General features: G+C 34.6%; 1 protein-coding gene across 4 annotated transcripts in view; it reads right to left on the bottom strand.

Annotated features, from left to right (window-relative positions):
* Window positions 1-4,405: 4,405 nt before the first annotated feature.
* LOC145255539 (membralin-like) overlaps window positions 4,406-24,335 on the bottom strand; it is a 134,079-nt gene continuing 114,149 nt past the window's right edge. For all 4 annotated transcript variants that reach the window (XM_080113998.1, XM_080114002.1, XM_080114006.1 and 1 more), the window contains 6 exons: window positions 21,328-21,428; window positions 16,544-16,601; window positions 14,546-14,629; window positions 12,215-12,347; window positions 8,380-8,479; window positions 4,406-5,230 (listed from right to left, as the gene is read on the bottom strand). In XM_080113998.1, the coding sequence (XP_079970124.1) occupies window positions 4,496-5,230; window positions 8,380-8,479; window positions 12,215-12,347; window positions 14,546-14,629; window positions 16,544-16,601; window positions 21,328-21,428 (1,211 nt within the window). In that variant the 3' untranslated portion in view covers window positions 4,406-4,495. The remainder of the gene's footprint in view (window positions 5,231-8,379; window positions 8,480-12,214; window positions 12,348-14,545; window positions 14,630-16,543; window positions 16,602-21,327; window positions 21,429-24,335) is intronic.

The raw sequence follows: 24,335 nt of genomic DNA on the forward strand, positions 1-24,335 counted from the left end.
ATTCTCTCTCTTCTGATCTTGAGAATGTGGTGCAATGAAGAAAAAAGTGGTTGGTTAATTTTAATGCATCTAAAACAAAACTTCTCTCTTCATTAGAATCACTCTTAACCCCACCTGGCCCCAATTGAAATGGATGGCTCTCATTTTTGGGAAGCACCAGGTCTTAAATTTCTGGGACTGACCTTCACTCCTGATCTGAAATGGAACGCATACATCAAATCTGTTGCCAAGATAGCTGGAAAAATGGTTGGATCATTGTACTGCTCCAGTAAGTATCTCACTGCTGATGCAATTCTCTATCTGTACAAGAGCCAAATACATCATAAAATGGGATATTGTTGCCACATCTTGGTAAGAGCTGCTTGGTGTATCCTATCTTGCCTTGATAGAGTTCAAAACTGGCTTAGAGAACTTTTCTCTTCCCTGCAGCATCTTTCCTACAGAAGAGACGTTGTGAACCGAGCTCCAATCTTTAGTCCCCCGCCTTGTCAAACTTTCCCAATAAAAACATTCGACTAACTACATCCACTATAAAAAATTTTCCCCACTATTTGTGTCTAATTCTAAATGCAGATTCCATGAGCAAAGCTTTTTTTCTATAACTGCCCACATGTGGAACACTGTCCCATTGGCCTACTTCCTGGACAATTACAATATGGTAGCCTTCAAGTCTAATGTTAACAAATTCTTGTTTAGCCATCTCCTTAAATAACCAATTTCTACCCAATTTACACCAACAATTACTAAATTACCAACTTACATTCATTAACCCTTATCCTCAAGTGGCCTTCGGGCCTTGATAAGTAGTAACTCCTTTATAAAAAAAAAAAAAAAAAAAAAATTAAAAAAATTACTTCACTGTAGATGGTAACAGTAAAAGATGCACGTAGGTCTTGAAAACATTAAATGATATGAATAGCTATTTGACCTCAAAATAAATCTTTTTTTAATTTTAATTATATGTTTGGAGTTATGCTAAAAAGAAAAAAAAATTACCAACTTTGTTTGTTGTATATTTTTCAAGTTTTAGCTGGACATACAGACATGTGACATGCAATATGGTTTCCGTTCTGCTAGATCTACAGCAGATGTGCTAACGGTTATATCTCATAGGATTAATGAATCTCTCAACAAAGGCTTCCTTTCTAGAGCAATTGCTCTTGACATATCAAAGGCCTTCGATAAGGTATGGAATAAGGACCTACTTCACAAGATTTCCAGCTACGGTATAACTGGAAATGTTTTCTCAATTATTAAATCATTTCTCTCTGATAGGCTCATAAGAGTAGTGGTTGATGAGCAGAAATCCGAGACCCACAGTATTAATGCTGGAGTCCCTCAGGGGTCCATCCTGGGCCCACCTCTCTTCCTGATCTATATTAATGATCTCCCAAAACACATACTTAAATCATTCGTTGACATCTATGCGGATGACACGATTATCTATGGCAATACATCAAAGGCCGTAAATGACAAAGTTCTCCCCGATTCTCTCTCCTCTGATCTTGAGTGCATGGTACAGTGGGGGGAAGAGGTGGCTGGTTACTTTTTAATGCATCTAAAACCAAGCTCCTATCTTTACATCATCAACGTTCTGATCCCCATCTGGCATCAATTGAAATGGATGGCTCTCATCTAGGGGAGGCTCCATGTTTTGACAAGCTTCTGGGTTTGACCTTTACTCCTGATCTGAAATGGAACACGTACATCAAGTCTGTTGCCAAGGTCATTGGGAAAATAGTGGGATCCTTCTACCGCTCCAGAAGATATCTCACTGCTGATGCAATTAGAGAATATATAAAAGCCAAGTACATTCAAGGATGGAGTACTGCTGGCACATCTGGACAGGAGCTGCTAAAAACAGCCTATCCTGCCTTGACAGAGTACAAAACAGACTTTGTGGCTTAGTGGGGGATGCCCTTTTCTCTTCCCTGCAATCTCTATACCACAGAAGAGACGTTGCGAGCCTGTCTTTGTTTTATCATTATTTCCATGGCAAGTGCTCGTCTGAGGTCCAATCTCTGGTCCCCCCTCGCCAATCTTTCATGAAAAACACCCGTCTAGTGAAAACCACTGTCAGTAATTTTCCCCACTCTTTATCTGTGCCTAAATCAAAACCTAGATTCCATGAACAAAGCTTTCTTAGAAGTGCATGCCTGTGGAACTCTCTTCCGTTTGCCTGCTTCCCACCTGACTACAACTTGGATGTCTTCAAGTCCAACATAAACAAATTCCTGATGAACTGCCCCCTTAGGTAAGACACTATCAAATCTCCAATATTAACGATTACTACGATACTATTTCACTGATTACTGTACACACAATAACCCTTATCCCCAAGTGGCTTCTGGGCCTTGCTAAGTAGTGACCTCCATGTAAAAAAAATCATTTTGTATTAGCTTCCCCCCACCTTTTTTTAATTACGGCATTCACCTACTACTACTATTTCTCTTATTCAAGATTTATTTATGTTATTCGCGTTTTGTGATGTCATCTAGTGTGCACAGTGACAAGGTTAGAGTATATAAATTATATTCATGATATTAGTGGTGAAAAAGCATGCTTAAGTTTTATAATTTTACTTTTCTAAATTTTTGAGATGAGGATTGATTATTTCGATTCTTCTTATCTCTAGTGTTATTTTCGCAACATTTTGGTCAATTTTAATTCCAACCTTCTTCAAGTATATCTTGTTGAACTTGTGAATCTGCATGGAATTTTGAACAGAACCCTTTATTTAATCCGTGGGGGTAGCACGCTTTTGTTCAGTCAACGACAACTGGGTAGAAGTCTTAAATAATTTGCAATCATATTTTGAATATTATCGACCGCTCTTAGGATCGACTCTTCAACCTTCAGAAGAGCGGAACTTTACAATTGCATTTTACTAAGTACTTTATCCCCTCTGCCATGGGTCCTTGTGAACAAGTCTACATTCTATGGAGGTTACATCAACCGAAACATTGAAAAGATAACACTCAAGATGAGAACCATAGTCCGAAGAATCCAAATACAAATTTTATAATTTTTCTTTTTGATTTCTACTTGGAAAATAATGTCATTGATGGAATATACTACTTATAATAAATTTTTATGATATTCATAAGAAATCATTAATTTGATCAATACAGAAGATATGTGGTCCAAGATATCAGCTAACAAAGAAAATTAACTTTATTTATAAATTCTGTCAAAAGTGGTTTTACTTTTCCTCTTCAGCTTGAAAGAAAAAGAAATTAAACTTTTAATAGTTAAGGAGAATATAATTGTGAAACTAGCTCAAGAAAATCAAAAAAATAGACCAAAGCTATCAAGGTATAATTTGAGTTTGGACATGTAAAAGACAGCCCACAATGAGCTGGACTTCAGTCAAGCAGTTTTTATTCAAATTTCTTTGGGGCTTTGTTTTGGAAAAAAAATTGGTATATATAAAAAAAAAGAACAAAAAGAAAAAAAAAAGGTTAATTTTGAAAGATACACTGTCTTTATTTTTGAATTTTTTGTTTGTTTAATCCACCCAATATTTATCTTTGTAAATTGAGTTTTGTTTTTTTATTTTTTTTAAATTTTTGCTTGTCTTGTTTTTGAGAAGTAAAACAAACCCTCCAAATACATATCAAAATGGGGGAATAGAAAGCATTTAAAACAATCAATTAGTTGGGAAACTGCAACACTTGTTAAATGGGTTATACAGTCCAACACACAGAATCTTTATAAAAGATGTTTTTTTTCAATAAGAGTCAAAACAATAATTGAATTTGTTTGAGAGTATTCAAGATAACGCATTATCTATGGTTTATAATATTACCAGAATTATAAATTTTTTTTTTTTTAAATATTTCAAAGAAAATTACTCAAATTGTTTTTTTTTTTTTTTTTTCTTTCTTTTTAATCTCTTTAACAATGCATCTACACCTTGGCTTGACACAAAATACATTGTTGGTGTTGGCTTAAAGATTTAAAAACCAAGCCATCATGAGCAAGTTGCTGTTCCATCAACTTGCGAATGAGCCAAGTCAATCAACAGACCAAGATCCAGAGAACAGCCTTTTTAAATTGTATAAAATCAGACTTAAACGTAATAAAAAAAAAAAAAAAAAAAAAATGGTACAAATAAAATTTACCAGGGCAAAAAAAAAAAAAAAAAAATTACCCTTTTGAATTCATAATTTTCTTTCTTTATAAAGAGGGTTAAAAAAATGATTAACCCATACTTTGTGTTGCCTTTATTATTGTCCCAACAATTTCTTGTTTTTTTTTTTCTTTTTTACTGTTTTCAGAATTCCAATTGATTGTTCTCTTTTATTTTTCCCAGTCTTTTTAATATATATGCTCGTTTTTATTGTTTGTGTTTAAACTTTAGCCCCCCACCCTAACCCATTAATTTTATTCGTTATTTGAAGTGGGGTAAAAAAAAAAAAAAAAAAAAAAAAAAAAATTAAAATCTTTTATTTCTTGTCCAAACCACCCCCACCCAATCAAACCAATTAATTGCTCAATCCATACTTTCTGGATTGGAATCAACCGATGAGGTCCGCTGAGAATCTGAATTATCAGATTCAAGTCCTCCAGTGAATGCTGCCTGTAATCGCTCCTGCGTTTGTTGCAGGCGTCGAAAGCGGATTATCATATTTTGAATCACATAGGAGGGGAGGTGCCATGGGTAACGTGAAGATCGCGGTGGTGCCCGAAACCCACTGATTACAGGTCCTCCCGGCTCAGACATAGATCGAACAATATTCCGATGAATAGGTCGACCTACGTCCTCCTGAAAACCCTGGTGGGACATCTGGCTCATCAATCTGTGTCCAAAATTCATGACGCCTGGCAATCTAGAACCTCGTATGCTCCCAGTATCTATAAAAGGGCTATCTTCGGGAATATCTGGTTCAGTCCTGTCATTCCTCGTTGTTGAGAAAGTTGACGTCGATGAAGATGGTGCAGATGCTGCACTCGAGCCATTTGATTCCGACAAGGGTCGAGATGTTGCATTAGAATTGCTATCATCCGGTGATGGTCTCGTACTTTCTCCATCATTTGGTGTGGTTGCATTACTGCTAGTGTCATTTTCTGAAGAGCTGGTGTGGGACCCTGCCTGCTGCTGCTGCTGTTGTTCTGAGTTGCTTTGGCTGACATGGCTGCGAGCCTCCTGTAATATGTCTTCATAAATTTCTGCTTGTTGCTCAATGGCAGGAAGCTCATAGTGATGAAAGAAGAACACCATTGTGTGCTAAAAGAGAAAATCGTTTCAATCAGAATGAGAGGGGGAAAAAAAAAAAAATTAAGTCAGAAGTTAAAACAATTAATTACAATAATACTTTTATTAGTTTCAAATTTCATATTTTTATCCATCTAATTTTAACTAATTAAAAAAAAAATTAAATTAATAAAAACATTTTTCCTTTAATTTTTTTTTTCACTTAACATCAAAATAGAAATTAGTCCAATGTTAGGTGATAAGTAGGGCTATGACAACAGCATATTCTTTTCATTGTTTTGACTCTTTAGTATATATCCATTAATATCTTAAATGTTTTTATATAGACGCATGTGGTTCTCGGTTGATTAAGTGTGTCTAACTGTGTCGGATATATACCAGAGAGTCAAAAGAATGACAAGAATATTATCACAGCCCTAGTAATAAGTCAGAACTCATTGATTACTTAAATTCTGACTTCAAATAATAAAATACCTTTTTAAAGGTTTTCTAACAGATGATTTTTTATTTAGAAGTTGATGAATTTCATAAAAATTTCTAACTTGGCATGTCTACCTATGAAGATACATCCATATTTCAAGTCTTTTTTTAGAATTGTACACATTAGTCTAAATAAACCATGTTATTGTATAATACAATTTTTCAAAACTAAAAAAAACTGAATCTCATAGACTAAAAATTAATACTTTCCAAGAATGTTATAGCTTTATAGATGTACAATTCAATACAGGAAACATTGAATATGAATTTTTGAGATTAGGATTGATAATTTGAATTATTTGGACTACTGTTCTCATGTTGAATGCTATTTTTTATGTTTCAACTGATGTAACCTTCAACGTTCATGTGTATCTTGTTGAACTGAAATCTTTATTGCAAGAAGCCATGGATGAATAAAATACAAGATAAAGGTTCCATCCTCAGTGTGGATGATACGAAGAATAAAATGGCTATTATTCAAGACATCTACCTGGTCATGACTGACAGGACGAGGGCATGCCACCTCCGTGGATTAAATAAAGGGTTCCATTGGAAATCCCATGCAGATTTGAGTTAGATTCCTAAGTTTGACAAGGTACACTTAAAGGTTGGGGGGGGGGGGTTATATCGGCCAAAACATTGTAAAACATTTTTATAAAATGAAGGGGTGTGATTTTGCTGCTAGTTGGGGGGGGGGTACAAATGCAGTAAGTTCAAAGTACATTTTGTGGAAGTACTTGTAAAACAAGCATAGGGAAACAACACTGCAGCAATGCAACAGAGTAATCAGTGCAGAACCAATTAGGTTAGAAACTATTTTTGCATCTTGTTTAAGAGAGAAAGAGAAAGATGTGCTAATGGTTGCTGCACCAGCACAAATGTGGCAACAATACTCCATGCATGGGCAAATGGTTGCTTTATAGTCATATTGGATACTGACAAGTGTGAGATGTTTTCTAGCCGGTAGAAGAAAAAAAAGCATGCTGAATCCATTCCATGGCAGATTCATCTTGTAATCAATTTATATATCAATTCTTTTCTGTTGAGACCAATCAAATAGGCTAAATTTTCAACCTTAGCCTATTTGATTGGCAACGAATTTCAATGTGAGAGAGATATTTGACAAATAAGAGATTAAAGATAAGATTCTATCACATTTTAGGAGGCCTCGGAGCTAGGCTAAAATAAATAAATGCATAAATAAATCAGTTTCTACTAATCTTTGAAAAAAAAAAAGATATCAAATTTTTTTAATTAAAAAAATGCTGTATCCCAGGGTTCTACTGTAATGTAATTCAATTAAATTCCTTCCAAAAAATACTTTTACTAGGTCAGAATTATTTTCAAATGGATGTCATCTTAAAAAAGGGATATAACTATTCGTTAGTACAGAATTACTTTGCTTTGTATAGAAAAAAAAAAAAAAAAAAAAAAATGAAACTTTTTATGGTATCGGAATAAAAAAAATTAAGCCTAATTTTTTATTCTAAAAGAAACTCTTAATATTTTTTAAAACTTAATTTTCTATTGCTGGTAATAATGATGAAATGATAAATATTTGATTTTAAACTACCAGTAAAACTAAAATCTATAGATCAAGCCCAAGAAGTGTATTTTTATGTTTGCAAAAATAAATGCACATATTAGATGGGACTTTTTACTGACACCCCAAAATAATTTTTTTTTAAAATAACTGTAGCAAAATATTTAGAGATTTGAAAAGAATCAGACTCATTAATTGTATCAAAATCAGAAATTGACAGAATTTGTAACTATCAAAATCAGAAAAAATTAGAATCAGGCAAGATAGCTGTTAAGTACAGTAATATGTTGTACAAACAAAAAATGCCATCTTAGGAAAGGGACATAACTCTGTATTCATCAATAAAATAAAATAAAAAGAAATAAAAAAGAAAATTAGTAAACATTATCGAGTAACATAGATTAGATACAGCTAATTTATATAATTATAAAACTCAAATGATCTTGTAACGATGTATGTAACCCACTTTCCGGTTTACGACATCCGGTTGCGCATGCATGCATGACCTGCGTTATTTCGAAATTAGTATTTAACATGGAAAGAGTGGGGTTTAAAATAAATGTAATACAGAAATGAACGATGTAAAAAAAAAAAGCAGACAGTATTAACAATTGTTTATTTGGATAATTTAAACGCGAAAAAAAAACAAAAAAAAAACAACAAAAAAAAACAACAAAAAAAAAACAATTGGGACGCTGAAATATTAACATTATTTCGAAATTATTATTTAATATAGGAAGAGTGAAGTTTAAAATTAAACGTAATACAGAAATGACCGATGAAAAAAAAAAAAAAGATAAAGATTTGAATTTAACTATAATATTATGGTATCTGTTCAGTGCACATTTATCTATAAGTATGGCTAACCACAATTCAGTAACTGTAAATTTTTTTTTTTTTAAATAATCAATCATAATAAACAGAACGACTCATAGAAATCTATATTCCTTTTTCATTTTAATATACTTTCATAGAAATGTTTCTGTTATGTCAAAAAAAAACAAAAAACAAAACTATTTTCTTTATGTCACAAGTGTCACGCTCATACATGAATTCCATAGCTAATATAAACTACTGACCCAACGAGTCACTGGTAGTCTAGTATGTTATACAAACAAGAAAGATATTTTATACTTACCTGAATAAAAAGCCAGGAGGTAAATAATGCCAGACCACTATACTGACCATTAAAGCGATAATGATAAGCATAGAAAGCAAAGTGATATAAGTAAAAGAATCTGGAATGAAAAAACAATGTATAAAAATGTGTTCAGACACTAAATTAAAACTTAAATGAAATATTCTTATTGACATGTTTTTACCATTGTGATTCCATCAACATTACCCAACCCCTTAGGAAGAAAAGAAAAAGTATGATAAAAAAGGAAATTTATCAGGTGAACAAAGGTATAGCAAATGGGGTTATCGGGAGAACAATGGAGACAAAGGAGAGCTATATTTAGAATTAGTTTTAGGATGAGCAAGGAGTTTTGCGATAGTTTGTTTAACCAGCATATCGACGTTCTTTAGGTCATTTAATGCTGTATATAAAATTTTAATTTTTAGATGCTTTCTGATCTGATTTTCGCTGGGTATATTCGAGTAATATTTTGATATAGTTTGTTATTTGATGGTATTTATATTTTAATGGTAAAGATTTGCTATTTTTAGAACGCTTAGAATGGTTTTAGAAATTTTTTTTTCCAAAGCGTTCTTTTAAGTTTGTGACCTTGTAATAGTGTTGACAAATTTGTGTGAGGTCATAGCAGTCAAGTAAAGCGTGTTTCACCATATAAGGTTTGTGACATGGTATACATTTGGGAGGTTCTTCACATTTTAGTATGAAGTAGTGAGTTATGCGTGTCCTATCCTACTTCTTTATGAGATTTTCTGAGATCTGGTAGGTTCTTTTAAAGTATAGGCGTTAATTTGGAAGAGTTTGTTATTTTGGCAATTGTTCCAGTTTTCTTGTCATTTCTTTGTAATAAAATTGTTTATTGAAGGTTTGTTGTCCATGTATGGGGCTTTTATGTCGCTTATTTGGAATTTTAGGGAATTTTTGGCCACCATATCCACCATTTATTTCCCCAGAAACCATACTTGACTAAGAACCCAACAGAAGACAAAAATTTTGTGCTGTATGATAAAATGGATCCTTTGTAGCAGTTTGATTAGTAAGGAACTGTATAATTGTTGATTTTTTAATGATTTCAGTACTAATAATGAGTCTACAAATTAGATGAATTTCTTGGAGTTTTGGTTGGTGATGATATCTAGAGCAAAGTTTAATTTCTGCACTATAAATTGAGGAGTTATTTGGTAACTTTTTCTGTCGAATAATATTTTCTGAAATAGCGGCACATCCCTCATTGTTTTGATCTTTAGGATCATCGATGTAAATGTGTGTCCAATTTGTGCAAGAATCCAGAATGTTTTTAGTTGTTCTCTATAGTCTGAGAGGTGAGTATTGGATTTAGCATATGTTGTCAAGTCTAGTATGAATTAGTAATAACCAGGGTGGGAGTTCTGTGAAACTTTCCTCATGAACGCTGGTTTGATCTATTGAGTTGTCTGTAAGTGGTTTTATCATTTCTTCCATGTAAAGACCAAAGGGTTTAATTGCATTTATTTTATTTTTAATAGATATGTAGTTGGGATTGAAAGTGTATTGACAGGCAGAATTGTTGTGGTTCAATTTGAGTTTTAGATAATATTGTAAGCCTAATTTTTCACATCTCAATTTTAGTAGGGGTTCACAGGTTTCAGCATATAAGCTCCCAAGTCTTCATCTTGTGTGATGGATGAGGTCCAGAGTTTTAAGATAACTTTTTCTGATTAAACCATATATAAAGCTTCCATAGTCTAGTTTGACTCTTACCAGGGTTCTATATAATTTTAGGAGTGATGAGTAGTCTGATCCCCCACTCAGTATTTGTTATAACCCTTAATAGTTGTAGGGTTTTGAAATATTTTTGTTAAATATTTTAAGTGAGGGATGAAGGAGAGTTTGTCAAAAATAAGTCCCAGAAATTCATGTTGGTCAGCTATTTCAATTTTTGTTCCTTTTAGGTTGAGAGTAGTGTTATTGTGCATTTTCCTGTAATTACAGAAATGGACACATTTAGTTTTGTTTGTTGAAAATTTAAAGTCATTTTCTGTGGTCCATTGTGTTAGTTTAAGCACATCTGTAGTTGGTGTTCTCAGGTATGAATATTTTTTGATGTATGGCAGATTACAAGATCATCCACATATAAGGAGCCATTTATCTCATTGTTTAGACAATTTACAATATTGATTTTTATATCGAAGAGCAGGACTGATAAAATACATCTTTGTGGGACTCCTTTCTGTATTTTTATATCGGATAGGGTTGGATCGATTCTTACTTTAAAACTTCTATCAGATAGAAAATCTTATCAGGACGGGTAGTCTGCCCTTTAATCCAAGATTGTATAGGTCTTTTATTATATCCTGTCGTCATGTATCGTAAGCCTTTTCTAAATCAAAAAAGATAGCTATTGCATATTCGTTTTTGATGAAAGCTTCTTTGATAAAGGTTACCAATTGGATTATGCTGTCCATTGTTCCTCTTGTTTCTAAGACCACTTTGTATGTTGGCAATTGAGCCGTTGGTTTCCAGATACCAGTTCAGTTATTTTATTTTGTCTGTCAACAATGTTTGAGCGACATGACCAGAATGAAAAGAGAAGATGAAAGAAAAGAAACCCATGGTATACAATGTTGGAGGTGATCATTTTCAGTGGATAAGGGGGTGGGGGCACATGGATTTTTCAAGCTTATCTTCATTGTTCCGTTTTCAATGTTTCAGCTCTTGACTTTTATTATAGCCGATAGCCTTCTAGGAATTTCAAACTAAATATTTTTTAATTCACTGAGGAAGACTCCTCATTTTATGTTTCATGACTTTTATATCTTGTACCAGTTTTTCTTTTATTATTATTCATTCTTTCATCAGGAATTGAACCCACAACTTCTAAATATAATTCACTCTAGAATATCTCAACCAACAGTTATATCCATCCCTCCACTTAGCCAATGTAACAACCAAATTGTTGCGAAAATGGCAATAGCCAAGGCAGTGAAAACAATCAGGAAATGTAAATACAGGAAATGGAGGAGGGAGGGAACAGGCAATTGGTAGGCTTGCAAAGGAGGAGGAAACTGGTAGGATGGGAAAGGAGGAGGCAAATGGTAGGATGGGAAAGGAGGAGGCAAATGGTAGGATGGGAAAGGAGGAGGCAAATGGTAGGATGGGAAAGGAGGAGGCAAATGGTAGGATGGGAAAGGAGGAGGCAAATGGTAGGATGGGAAAGGAGGAGGCAAATGGTAGGATGGGAAAGGAGGAGGCAAATGGTAGGATGGGAAAGGAGGAGGCAAATGGTAGGATGGGAAAGGAGGAGGCAAATGGTAGGATGGGAAAGGAGGGGGCAAATGGTAGGATGGGAAAGGAGGAGGCAAATGGTAGGATGGGAAAGAAGGAGGCAAATGGTAGGATGGGAAAGAAGGAGGCAAATGGTAGGATGGGAAAGAAGGAGGCAAATGGTAGGATGGGAAAGAAGGAGGCAAATGGTAGGATGGGAAAGAAGGAGGCAAATGGTAGGATGGGAAAGAAGGAGGCAAATGGTAGTAGAGAAACAGGAGAAAACGCTTCTAGCAGGAGGGGGAACTGTGGGGGCAATTGGTAAGAGGGAAATAGAGAGGAACATAATTATAAAATAGTCATAAAAGCAGCAATAAAAGAAAAAAGTTATCTGCTTTTATTAGCAATTTTTAAATAATAAATGATATTAATTGAAAAAGTTAAAATGCTTGCTTTTTAATTTTTTATAATTCAATACAAAATAATGCAAGTCAATACAGACAGATTTGTAAATGACCAAATTACTTTCATTGCATTCATTTTATAAAGATACATTTTTGCATACAAGAAATGTAAAACTGAAAACACTCACCTGAGCCAATACCTCTTACTGATTCTCGTATGACAACAGACAGCATCGTATTGATCAGCCACCCAGACAATGAGAATTATGTAAAATGCTGTTGTTGTGTCATTAAAGAACTCTGACATAATCGCTTCCATTCCTGTAACAAAGATAAAGATCTGGAGTGAGGTCCATGATTACAAAAGACAAACATTTGTATATGTCTATAAACTGCTTATGGCTGTATCACATTAGATCAACCCAACAATTTGTTAGTGTGACAAGTGACTATACTAGATGTGAGTTTGGAAGTGGAAATGGATCAAAAGTTACTTTCTTTACCCAATTTGGATTCATTTCTTTCCTAATAGTTTTAGACGAGACTCATTATAGAGCAAGAAACAAGTTTCCAAGATGGAAAACTTCAATAGTCATGCATTTAATTGGAGATAAATTACTATTCATACAATGACTAGCCTGGGTGCCCGGCATTACCCAGGTGTTTGGAGGTATGTGTTGAGCAAAAAAAAAAAGTGGTAGTAGGCAGGCAGGCTCAAACCTGTACCACAAAGGAGGCAAAGAACGTGACCCCCCCCCAAAAAAAAAACCTGACGTCTTTGCTGTAGTGGCCATTGCCAAACCTGCTGTGGTGAATGCAAGTGAAAGTAAAGACTTGCTTTAAAAACGGTAAGCATGACAGTATCCAAGAACACCCAAGCTCCAACATGCAAGCTACAATGTTGCAATGTACTATTCAAACAAGTTGATGAATTCGAATATCTGGGATACAGGATCACATCTGATGGAAGGTGCAGGACTGAAATAAAAGTTGCATATCCGCAACCAAAGTCACCTTCAAGAGATTGTCATCAATCATGACCAACAGAAACATTAAAACCGACACCAAATTCAGAATACTCTGAACGTATGTATTGTCTGTTCTATTATACTGTTGTGAATGCTGGATAATCACCAACACCACAAGGAAAAGACTAGAGGCAACTGAAACTTGGTTCTTGAGGAGAATAGTGAAGAAATCCAGGACAGAAAAGAAAACAAACTAAGTATTAGAAATGGCAAACACAGAAAGGTTTCTAATAAGAACAGCACGAAAAAGAAAAATGTTATGCATGAGTCATGTCTACAGAAAAAGTGGAATAGAACAGAATAGCTTGACAGTAAAGATCATGGGTAGAAGAAGCAGAAGACGATAGCGAGAAACATACGTTTACAGTCTGAATACTTGGGCAACATCAAAAATGATGAGCAACAATGAATTCATGAATGCCTAGAGAGAGAGAGAGAGAGAGAGAGAGAGAGAGAGAGCCAAAACCGTCAATGCCTGTACTAGGCAGGACACCACTTGATGATATTAGTTTGACTGATTGTCTGATAATAAAGAGAGAGAACTGAAAGTTTTTAAAGTTTTTATCAAGAAAGGTAAAAAGTCAATGCTGAGTATACATATTCCTTGAGGTTGAATGCTAATTTTTGTACTGTTATCCAAAAGCTATTTAAATGGTCAATATACAAATATAAAAGGGTTATTTACTGTATGTGAACAATGCAAGTTGGGTAATTGGCTTGTAAGATATACAGGAAGAGTCTCAGTTATATTTGTACTACCGTCAAATACTTCACAAAGCTAACATTATTTTAGTTGATATGCTATTCAGGATAGTTCATTGTATATAGAATAGAATGCGTGTACTTTCTCTACAACAGTAGCATGATTATAAAAGGTTATGGGAAATTAAACTCCTGTATCGAGATCTGTAAAATTGTCTATTCCTAACGAAAATTGAGAAAATTGTGCAAAGTGGGAACTAAATGTGCAAATCAACAATTTGGACTGAACTAGATGAAAGTTATCTAGAAGTCAAATCTTCCTACAAGATGAAACATGACATATTTGAAATCATTGTTACATCAGTTCTTTTAAGTGGAAGTAGCTGTTAACATTCATGTGTACACTATCAATTTTATTCTCCAATCTGTGTTTACAAGGATGTTAAGAGCTGCTGTTAAAATCTGGAAGCAACACTTCACAAAGCAACTCCAGGTACCTTTCTCAGATCTCAGCCTTGATCAGAGAGAGAAGTACTAGATATGTTGGTCATTGCTTGTGGGGGTTAAGAATGGAATTGTTAGCGATGTTCTTTTGTTAATGACAAAACAGGTATCTGGTTCAGAACTCACGTCAATTAACTAAGCGAGAACTCACAATGCACCTATGCAGACCTACCTAGTGTGATGGATTATGGAGTCAGGAAGATCTGTGACTACCATCACTAGATGAAGCAGAGTTGAAAAGTCAGTTCACCAAGGCGTATATGAAGCTGAATGAATATTACTCACCCACAAGTGCAAGGATCACAGTTAGAAGTGGCGCAGCAGGGAAGGCAATGGTTACATTCATCTCTAACATTTGGAGAAGTTCAACTGTAAAGAAAAAGACGACATCATCCAATGTGCATGGAGACAAATAAGATCCACTGTTTTAGGAGTGTATAGATAGATTGCAAAAACAAAATGACATTTTATAGAAATTAGTTTTGAAAACATTAACAAGTTGAGAGGGAATATAGAAATTTAAATTCATAAAGTTTGTTGTCAAACAAATTCTTTTAATATAATAATTTGTATGACCCCCCCCCCAAAAAAAAAAACATGGCATAATGTGTTTTTTTATAGTCATCCTGCATATAATTCTGTATCTGTATAATATTCTGTTTGTTCCTTCCTTAGTTCATGTTATGCTTTAAAAAAAAAAAAAAAAAAAAAAAAAAGAAGCCAAATACAATTTTTGAAGGACAAACTGCATAAAAAAAAAAAAAAAAAAAAAAAAAAAGGCTAGCCTAGAAACCCTAAACAATAGGAGAGCAAGCTCCCTTTCATGTAGTTTCTTTTTCGAATATTGTATGATCATTGTTGTAATGGCGTGAGAAAAGAACTTGTAATTTTCACATGCAGCAGTTCTTCACCGGACAAAAAGAGAAGCAAAACGCTACGTCAAAAGAAACATGACCAAAGAAAAGTAAACTAAAGATTTTCTCATACAATGTGATATTTGTATTGAACTATGTAGCACAATATTACTTCCTGCATATTTATTAGTACTTATTAATTTATCTCATTTGGTTTAGTTCTATATTTTAAATACAATAGACACTTTCCATAGGCATGTTAATACACTTGCTATGCGTTATTGGTTTTTCTGTCTAATAAACTAATTCTTTGCACTATCTGGAAAAAATTAGCGTTATCAAAATATATTTGTGGGTTAAATATATTTCTCATTCGGTGGAATTTCCATGGGTCTTGCTCGTCTAATACACTGCATAAGCATGAAACCATTGTGTCTGGAGTTATAAAAATAATTAATATTTATTTTTAAAATATTGCTATAAAAAGCTCCTTTAAGAAAAAGGGGAGACCTATTTAGAGAATTAAGAAAAAGCAGTCAACTCAAGCACAATATTCCAACTTCTCGTCATTGAATAGTGCTTGTTTGTTTATGCCCACTGATTTGGCATTTATAGGTTCTTAATTTCCGTCAATTCCTGTGTTAGTTTCTGGCAGCCTACAAAATCATGGACGACTTTATGACTGGGTTTGAATCTCCCAACTAGCAGTAATTATTTCCTACACTAGAAACTCTAGTGTTAGTAGGAACAAAAATAAATATGAAAAAAAAAAAAGCTAATTTCTTTATAGTTATAATTCTTTAAAACTTAAGATTGGCAAATAAAAAAAAAAAAAAAAGCCTTAAAAACAAAATGATCAAAAATATTTTTCAAATTCAAGTGTACACGTTTATATAAAAAAAAAAAAAAAAAAAATCAACAGAAATAATATAATCAGCATCTGGACCAGGGTTGTGGAGTCAGAGTTGAAGGTTTTGGAAAGAGTTGGAAGCAAGCCCGTAAGAATGCTTTGAATCACAATCAAATATTTCCATTTGTTTTATTGTTGACCATCTTAATTCTTGGGGCAACACTAAATAGATGCAGTTAATTTTAATTTCAAAACAGCAAAAGATTTTTTTTTTTTTTTTTTTTTAGATAATTTTATGACTGTGGCTAACAAACCTGGAAATTGCGAGAGGAAAGAAAATATAGACATTGAGGGGGAAAAAAATGGAGAAAAGACATTAAAACAGTAAAAACAAATTGCTGGAAGTTGTTAAAATGTTTTGAAAGGGTTTGGAATTCTAGAAGTCAGAATCAGAGTTCATATATTTCCAACTCCGTAACTCTGGTCTTGGCTAGATTAAGTGTGATCGTCCAACAGACTTAGAGAGATGGATGGTTTCAGCATTCAGGGAAAAAAAATTTTTTAATTATAGCTACATACCTATAAACATAAAAATTTGACGGTGTGAATATCTTAAGAGTGTTGACACGGAGACAGTCTGGAAAAATAAAAATATATTATGAATTAGGTTTACACAGAGGAATATATTTGGATACAGAAATCTTCATTAAAATTGATAAATTATCTGGATATTAGAGATGAGCGATTTTTTTTATCAGTTTTAATTGTGACCAGAAATATTTTACAAAATGGAAACTATTTGGTGTAATGCTATTACTACTAAATGGCCATATCATAGGGTAGAAAAATCTTAGAGATTATAAATTTTAAACATTTGTATGGTTAGTAAAGATTGAACTAGAAAAAAAAACAAAAAAAAAAAACAAGACTTTATTAAAATAGAAAATATTAAATTTCACAAATGTATTCAATTACATTTTAGTATAGAATAATTTCATTGTAAATATACATATATATATATATATATATATATATATATATATATATACATACACACACACTCCTATAAATTTCAGGTTTTCGGGTATTGACATTTTTATCAAAAACCTTGCTTATTTATTTAAAAAGAAAACCACTTTCTTATATACAAGTCGTGGAATTGCATTCACTAGCAAAAGATCAAGCTAATTTGCATATTCTTTTAAAAATTCATTAAATTAATTCCATATTAGTTTTTTCAGTTTTCTTATGGGATGATCATCTTTAGTTAACTATTATGTGTAATTATATTCATGCAGATAATCTACATGATTTATACTTGCATAATATTTACATAAAAAGTTTAAAATAAATACAAAACTCTTTCCATATATATTTATGTATGCATATATATATATTTTTGTTTAAAAAATTTTGCCTACCAAGCTCCTAGAGTTTTTGGTCTACACACATGAAACTTCATACATAAAGTATCTGAACCCATGCGAAAACTTTATATTTGGGGTTTTTTAGCCCGAGAAAATCAGTACAAAAGTAAATTTAAAAAAATAAAAAATTAAAAAAAAAAAATAATGAAATTTGCCAGGTGAAGGTCGAACGCTGGCATTATGAATATGCATGCATAATCTAATAGCTTTTGGTTCAGGTTTTAATTTTTAATCTTGAGCAAACAGGTCTTCATAGCTCAGTCATTAATGGCAGAGGCTAAAATAAATAGTAAGCTAAACTGTTTTTTTCCTTTTAACTTATATATTGTATCCAATATAATAATACAAAATCTGCATTAATCAAAATATCATATTTAAGCATATTTTACATAGTGTATATATATATATATACATATATATTATATATACACTATATATATATATATATATATATATATGATGGTTCGTAAGTACATTTTACATTTTAAAAATTAAATTCTTTTTCTATTAATATATTTTAATTTCTTTTCAGAATTATAAAATAATCTTTGTAAATTTTTTTGCATGGATAAGTTTACAACAGAACAAGTGAAGATAATTTTACTTTAAAAATGGACGGTCAACTGTTGCAATGCGAACATCTTATATGCGCCATTTTAATGTTTAACATCCTTCTAGTATGCCTGCAATAATCAAGTTAGTGATGCGTTTTCAAGAGCAGGGCTCTGTAAATGATAAGTCTAGAGACATAGACAAGGTCGCTCAGTACATACACCTGAAAATACTGAAGATGTGAGGCTTATTGACATACCCATTCAAATGGAAATGAGCCTCATCTCATGATCAACTTGTCATTTCTTGCAGTTTCCTGAAAACTTGACACCATAAATGTAGTCATTTCTGAAAGTCTGGTGGTTGTAAAGATTGCAGTAATTGGACCATGTAAGGATACATGTGCAAGTCTCTTTGAATGCACTGAAGAGAACCCAACCACATCCACTCGAAGGTGTTCTCAAGAACTTGCCATCTCACAGAGTGATCACAAGATGAGGCTCATTTCCATTTGAATGAGTATGTCAACAAGCAGAATAGCAGATTCTGAGGCACTGAAAATCCACGCCAAGTTCATGCGAGTCCAATGCACCCATTAAAGTCACAGTATGATGTGGAGTAACCTTAGAAAAGGGTTATTGAAAATGTGAATGAAAATGCTGTGCCTGTAACTGCTGAGAGATAGACATATGCTAGTGAATTTTGTTCATCTTCAGTTAGGATATTGGTGGCAACAAGATGGAGCAACTGCACATACAGCTAGAGCCACAATGCAGTTAGCTAATGTTTCAGGATCGAAAAATCTCAAAATTCCGATTTTGAATAGCCTTCACATTCACCCAATTTGACAGCACCAGACTTTTGGCTTGGGGATATCTTAAAGACAGTGTATGCAAATAAGCCTCGAACCATCCAAGAACTTGAGGCTAAATGTTGAGAATAAATATGCGTGTTCAGCAGCTTATGTGAAATGATAACCAAGATTATTCGTATTTACAAGCATGTAATTTATTTAAGCACAAAGAAACATTTATACATTTTTTTATACAACAATATTTAGTTGGATCGTAAAAAGAGAATCCAGTGTTTATATGGAGCATGTGTGTTCATGCAATCAAAATCAAATGTTTCGAGTGTACCAAGGTAATTCTTGTTTACAATTTGTTAATCAGCGTTTGTGTTTATGATTAGACAAATGGTAGCTTACTTCGGTAAGGTAAAGACTCACATATGAGAAGGATAGTTTTGGTAGAGTCAGGTTATGCATATGTTTTGGGAGCAACGCATATCACATGCCATTCATTGTGTTGAAGGGAAAAGAGAAAGGAAAGGAAGTAACCTTGATGTCTGGTATGTCAGATCACAGGGCAACATTGCTTTATGTGCTGCATGTACGTTACTTTGTGTCTATATTCGTGCGACACGCAAAACACTTATAGTAGTTGCAATTGTTCGCAATACATACGACAAGAAATTCTTTCCCTACAACCTTCAATGTTAAGAACCGTCATGGAGAATAGCTTAGAGTTTAACTTTAACAGGTAATACCACTCTGGGTCAGAATGGACCTGGGAGCAATGGCAATTAAAGCCCGCAAGCTGGGGCCTCACCATTGGATATAGTCTAAGGTCATATCCAGGACCTTTAAACTGTAAAGTGACTTATGGACCACCCTGAAATAAATGAGAGAATAGAATGGTTTCTAAGGTAACTTTTTCTGAAGGGGAAGATGCTTTGTTTTTTATGATGAATCATTGTTCTAGAAAATTCAAAAATGCGTTAAAATCTTAATGGTCTGGATAAATTGACAGTAAAAAAAAAAAAAAGTCTTTACTGAAGAATAAAGATTATCACTGGAATTTGCTTTTTCTTTTGTCTATTTATAAATACTTCGGAATTATAAATTAATATTTATCCAGTTTAACAGGTGAAGGTTTGATTATTAAAAAAATAAAAACATGCATCTGTGAACATGAATTGTTACATATACTTTTTGTTCTTTATACCAATCTCTTTAGAGTGGAAGCTCAATTATTGTTAACATAACACAAAAGTAAATATATTTTCTTCATTCAATTAAAAATTGTAAACAGAATTTTATAAAGATATTTCATTTTCAGTCACATTGGTTTGTACTAATGACCTACAGATATATTTTCAAAAAAGAAAGGTAGATGAAAGGAATTTCAACAATGTGTCGAGTTTATTTCAATCTCGCAGCATCTACTGGAAATGAAGGAAATGAACACGATATTGCATTTCAAAACAGCAATACTTGAAAAGGAAAGACAACTATTTCTTTGTCAGAAAAATCAGTGTTTAATGTTTATTTTATTTAGATTCTTCAAACTACTGTTCTCATTTTAAACGTCATTTTCACATTTCAGTCGTCCTTCAGGTGTATGTTGTCGAACTCGGGAATTTTTCTATCAAACTTTGGAATCAGTACGGAATTTTAAACAGAAACCTTTGTTTACTTCACAGGGGGTAGCACACTCTTGTTCCATCAACCATGACTGAATAGAGATCCTAAGTAAGATGAGAACACTAGTCTGAAGAATCCAAATACGAATAACCATTCCTTTGTTTAATGTTGTATTTATAATGTAAACCGGATCCTCCTGATAGTAAATTTATGGTTTCTGATTTTAACAAATTGTTCAAGAATTTCTAAATTTCTAAAGCAACAAACATCAGCCATGAAAATATTTCTATGTGAAGAAATTACTAATATATATTTTGGAAAGTAAAAAAATCATTTGGCCATTTACAATAAATATTGTAATATGAACAGAGGAAAACCTTTTTTTTGTATTTTTAGTAATATTAAAAAAATATTTTACTGTGATAAAGATTTGAGTTGGCTCTAATAGAGTGGAAAGAAAAAAAAATGTACTCTAGTGGGGGAGTTCACTTACTAATTTAAAATAATAAATCACTTCCTGACCAAAAACTTATTAAATCAGTTATTAAATGCATACACATGCATGAGAATAGGACAGAACATTAAATTATTCTTCAGTCACCATTGTTTTCTTTCCGAACTACTAATATACGTTAGATCCTTTTTTATCTTTAACGTCTTGTCACCCTGGACTTAGAGTTTGTGCTATGTTAATGAAGAGCATGTCTTTTGTATTGATTTTTAAACATTCCAATCCTTTTCTATTGAAAGAAAAAATAGAGACAACAGCATGGGAGCTAAGGGTAAAAAAAAAAAAAAAAAAAAAAAAAACTAAATGTCCCCATAAGTAATCAAACTTTGTTCATAACATTTATTTTCAATCTTCTCATAATATTATTTATCATTAATTCGTCCATTTCATTAATCCTTAACCTTGATAAACGTGTCACTCAGTATAAAAAAAAAACAAAAAAACTTACAAATAAGAACATGATGAGTGCAGCGGCCATGTAAGAACTTCGTGTCATCCACATACTAACAAATTTATAATGCTCTCCTGTAACAACATTTCGCAGGAAACCTTTGAAAAAAAGAATAAGATAAGAAAAAAAAAAAAAACGTAGAAAGTAAATCAGAACATTTGTTAATGTTAAAAACTTGAAATATTTTTAATAAATTTTTTGAGAGCTGAATTTGTTTTTTTTGTAAAAGATTTTTTACATTTATTTTTATAATGATTCTGTAAAAGCTTAACCTTAACAAACAATTTGTATGACATTTGTAACATAAGTAGGATTATCAAAATAAATTGTAAAATTTAACTATATCGTGATGGCAGTTATCTTGAATTTATGAGGTTGACCATCTGCTCATAGAAAATTGTCATTTCCTTATGCATATATTAGTCCATTTGTTCCCTTGTACTATCCCAAAGTCCTTCCTCTAGCACAATCTCTACTTCCTTGCTCCTCTCTGTGAGGAAAATAGAAACGGACATACACACGACCTACCTGTGAAACGCCCACGTGTCTGCCTGTCATGCGCGTTGGACAGGAAAAAGAAAAAGCAAGATGGCGTCTGTGATATTTAACAGAAACGGTCTTGTGATCTCGCAAGATTCACGTGGGTGAATGTAATATAAAGCAGGTCACTTGGAAGTGTGGGGCGAGAGCGTTGACTGTTCAGACGCTAAACAGGTGACGTCACAAGACAGATGGTTACTCAGTGCACTGAGACGAGTAAAGAAGGTTCCAGTTCTACAAGCTATTTTCGGCATGATGTCGGGATTTGATCCTAAGCCGATTCCACTGTTTGATGGCAGCAGTGCTGAGCAGTCAGTACAGGAATGGGTGGAAAAGGCAGAATTGATATGCCAGCTTGGTGGTGTGAAGCGTCTGGAATGTATGATCCCAATGCGCCTTGCTGGGGGCGCAAACGCTGTATACCAGCAGCTAACGGATGAAAAGAAGGCAGATTTTACCTGCATCAAAAACACACTACACAGCGTTTGCATTAGATCTGGTTGCTGCATGGAAGGAGTTTATGGCATTCAAGTTACAATCCGGGGAGACGGTTGATGTTTATCTGGCAGAACTGAAGAAGCTTGCGGTCCTATTTGGAGGAATGTCAGAGAAAGGCCTGGTGTGCGCATTTATTGCAGGACTGCCCGCTGCTGTGGAACATCTGCTCTGAGTCTCATCCCAAGTAGACGAGATAGACATCTCGGAAGTATTAGCACGGGCGCAGGTGATACTAAAAAGGAGCCCAGAGACTAGACCGCACGGTAGCCGTGCAGCCATCACAGGGTGGATCTCAGGACCTGGGCACAGTTACAAACTGCTACAAGTGTGGTGGGGCAAACAATTTGGCCTGTGATTGTCTCATCATGCTCACTGACTTAAAGGTTTAGCGGGCTTCAGTGCTATAAGTGTAAAAACCGGGGACACCTGGCCCATGCCTGTCCGGGAAACAGGCAAGGAGAGGAAGCTACAGCACCAGTCTTCTTCCCAGATCGTCACTGAACAAGGCGCTGCCCGCAGTGACTGTGCGCGTTGATGTAACTGCCTCGCCCTTGTAGACACTGGGTGCACCTAAACCCTGGTGCGCAAGGCATGTTGCGACACTTGGTACAAGGAGAGAATTCCGGGGCTAACCGTGGATGGCAGGTCACTGGCCTTTTGTGGGGTGAGCATCATCAGCACAAGCATCGGCGACGGGCCTGCGGTAGTCATGCAAGCCCTGGTGGTGGACGGGGAGACATCCTCCACAATTACCCTGGACGTGCCTGACTTTCATATGGAGTATGACAGAGAAACCAACACGTGGACGGCATCTTGGAAGTGGGCTGGCGATCAACCACCAATATCCTTATGGAACCGACGACTATCAGAGTACCCCACTCCAATGAGGCTTAGGGGACAGTATGAAGAACTGCAAACTTGGATCAACAATGGCTGACTACTTCCATACCCCGAGGATGAGCTTGGCCCAATGGGATTGATTCCCCTGATGGCTGTCTTACAAGATAGCAAACAGAAGGTCCGACCCGTCATGGACTACCATGAACTTAGTGAACATATCGACCCGTACACAGCAGGGGCAGATGTTTGTGCGCTCAAATTAAGGAAGTGGTGGCAGCAAGGGTCGGACATGGCAATTCTGGACCTACACAGGGCCTACCTACAGATACGCATTGAAAAAGAGCTGCGTCCATTTCAGACTGTAGAAATTAAAGGAACTCACTATTGTCTGACCAGGCTAGGGTTTGGTCTCAACGTGGCACCAGGCATTATGATGGCAATTATGCATGCGATCCGACAACAGGATGAGGCTGTGTGCCAGGCAACATCGTCTTACATTGACAATATCTTTGTAAATGAGAGCCTCGTGTCTGCCCAGTCAAAGAGCACTCCGAGAACTTCGGACCGACATGCAAGGAACAGGAGTGTCTGTGAGACGGGGCAAAAGTACTTGGCCTGGGCATGAGCAGTAGCAAAGAAGGGCTCTACTGAAGGAGAGGTGGTGACGTTTCGAAAGTCCCATCCAACATCACTCGTCAGAGCGTTTTTTTTCTATTTGCGGAAAGCTGGTGGGCCACTTCGCTCAGGGTCGTAGTGGCAGCCATAAAATGTGCCACATCTGTATCATTGGAATGGGATGATAAAGTGCATAATGCCACACTCCTGAGCATGTTAACAGCAACTGTGGCCAGGGTGACTCTTGACAACCCTGTGCGAGGAAACTGGTGTGTTAACGGGAACAAGTTCAAGGTCTGGGTGGACGCTAGTTCACTAGTCCTTGGAGTTGCCCTTGCGGTTGATGATATTATCGAAGATGCCTGTTGGCTTTGTCCAGAGAATGATTCTAGGCACATAAACCTGGCCAAACTTAAGGCCACATTGAAAAGAGTTACCCTGGCAGTTAGTGGCAAGCCAGGGTACTACATATTATCACAGACTGCGTGCACTCATCGGTGGATAACCAATGC

Source organism: Euprymna scolopes, chromosome 3 (genome assembly GCF_053919585.1).
Source record: "Euprymna scolopes isolate OS-2025 chromosome 3, ASM5391958v1, whole genome shotgun sequence".
Classification (NCBI taxonomy): domain Eukaryota; kingdom Metazoa; phylum Mollusca; class Cephalopoda; order Sepiida; family Sepiolidae; genus Euprymna; species Euprymna scolopes.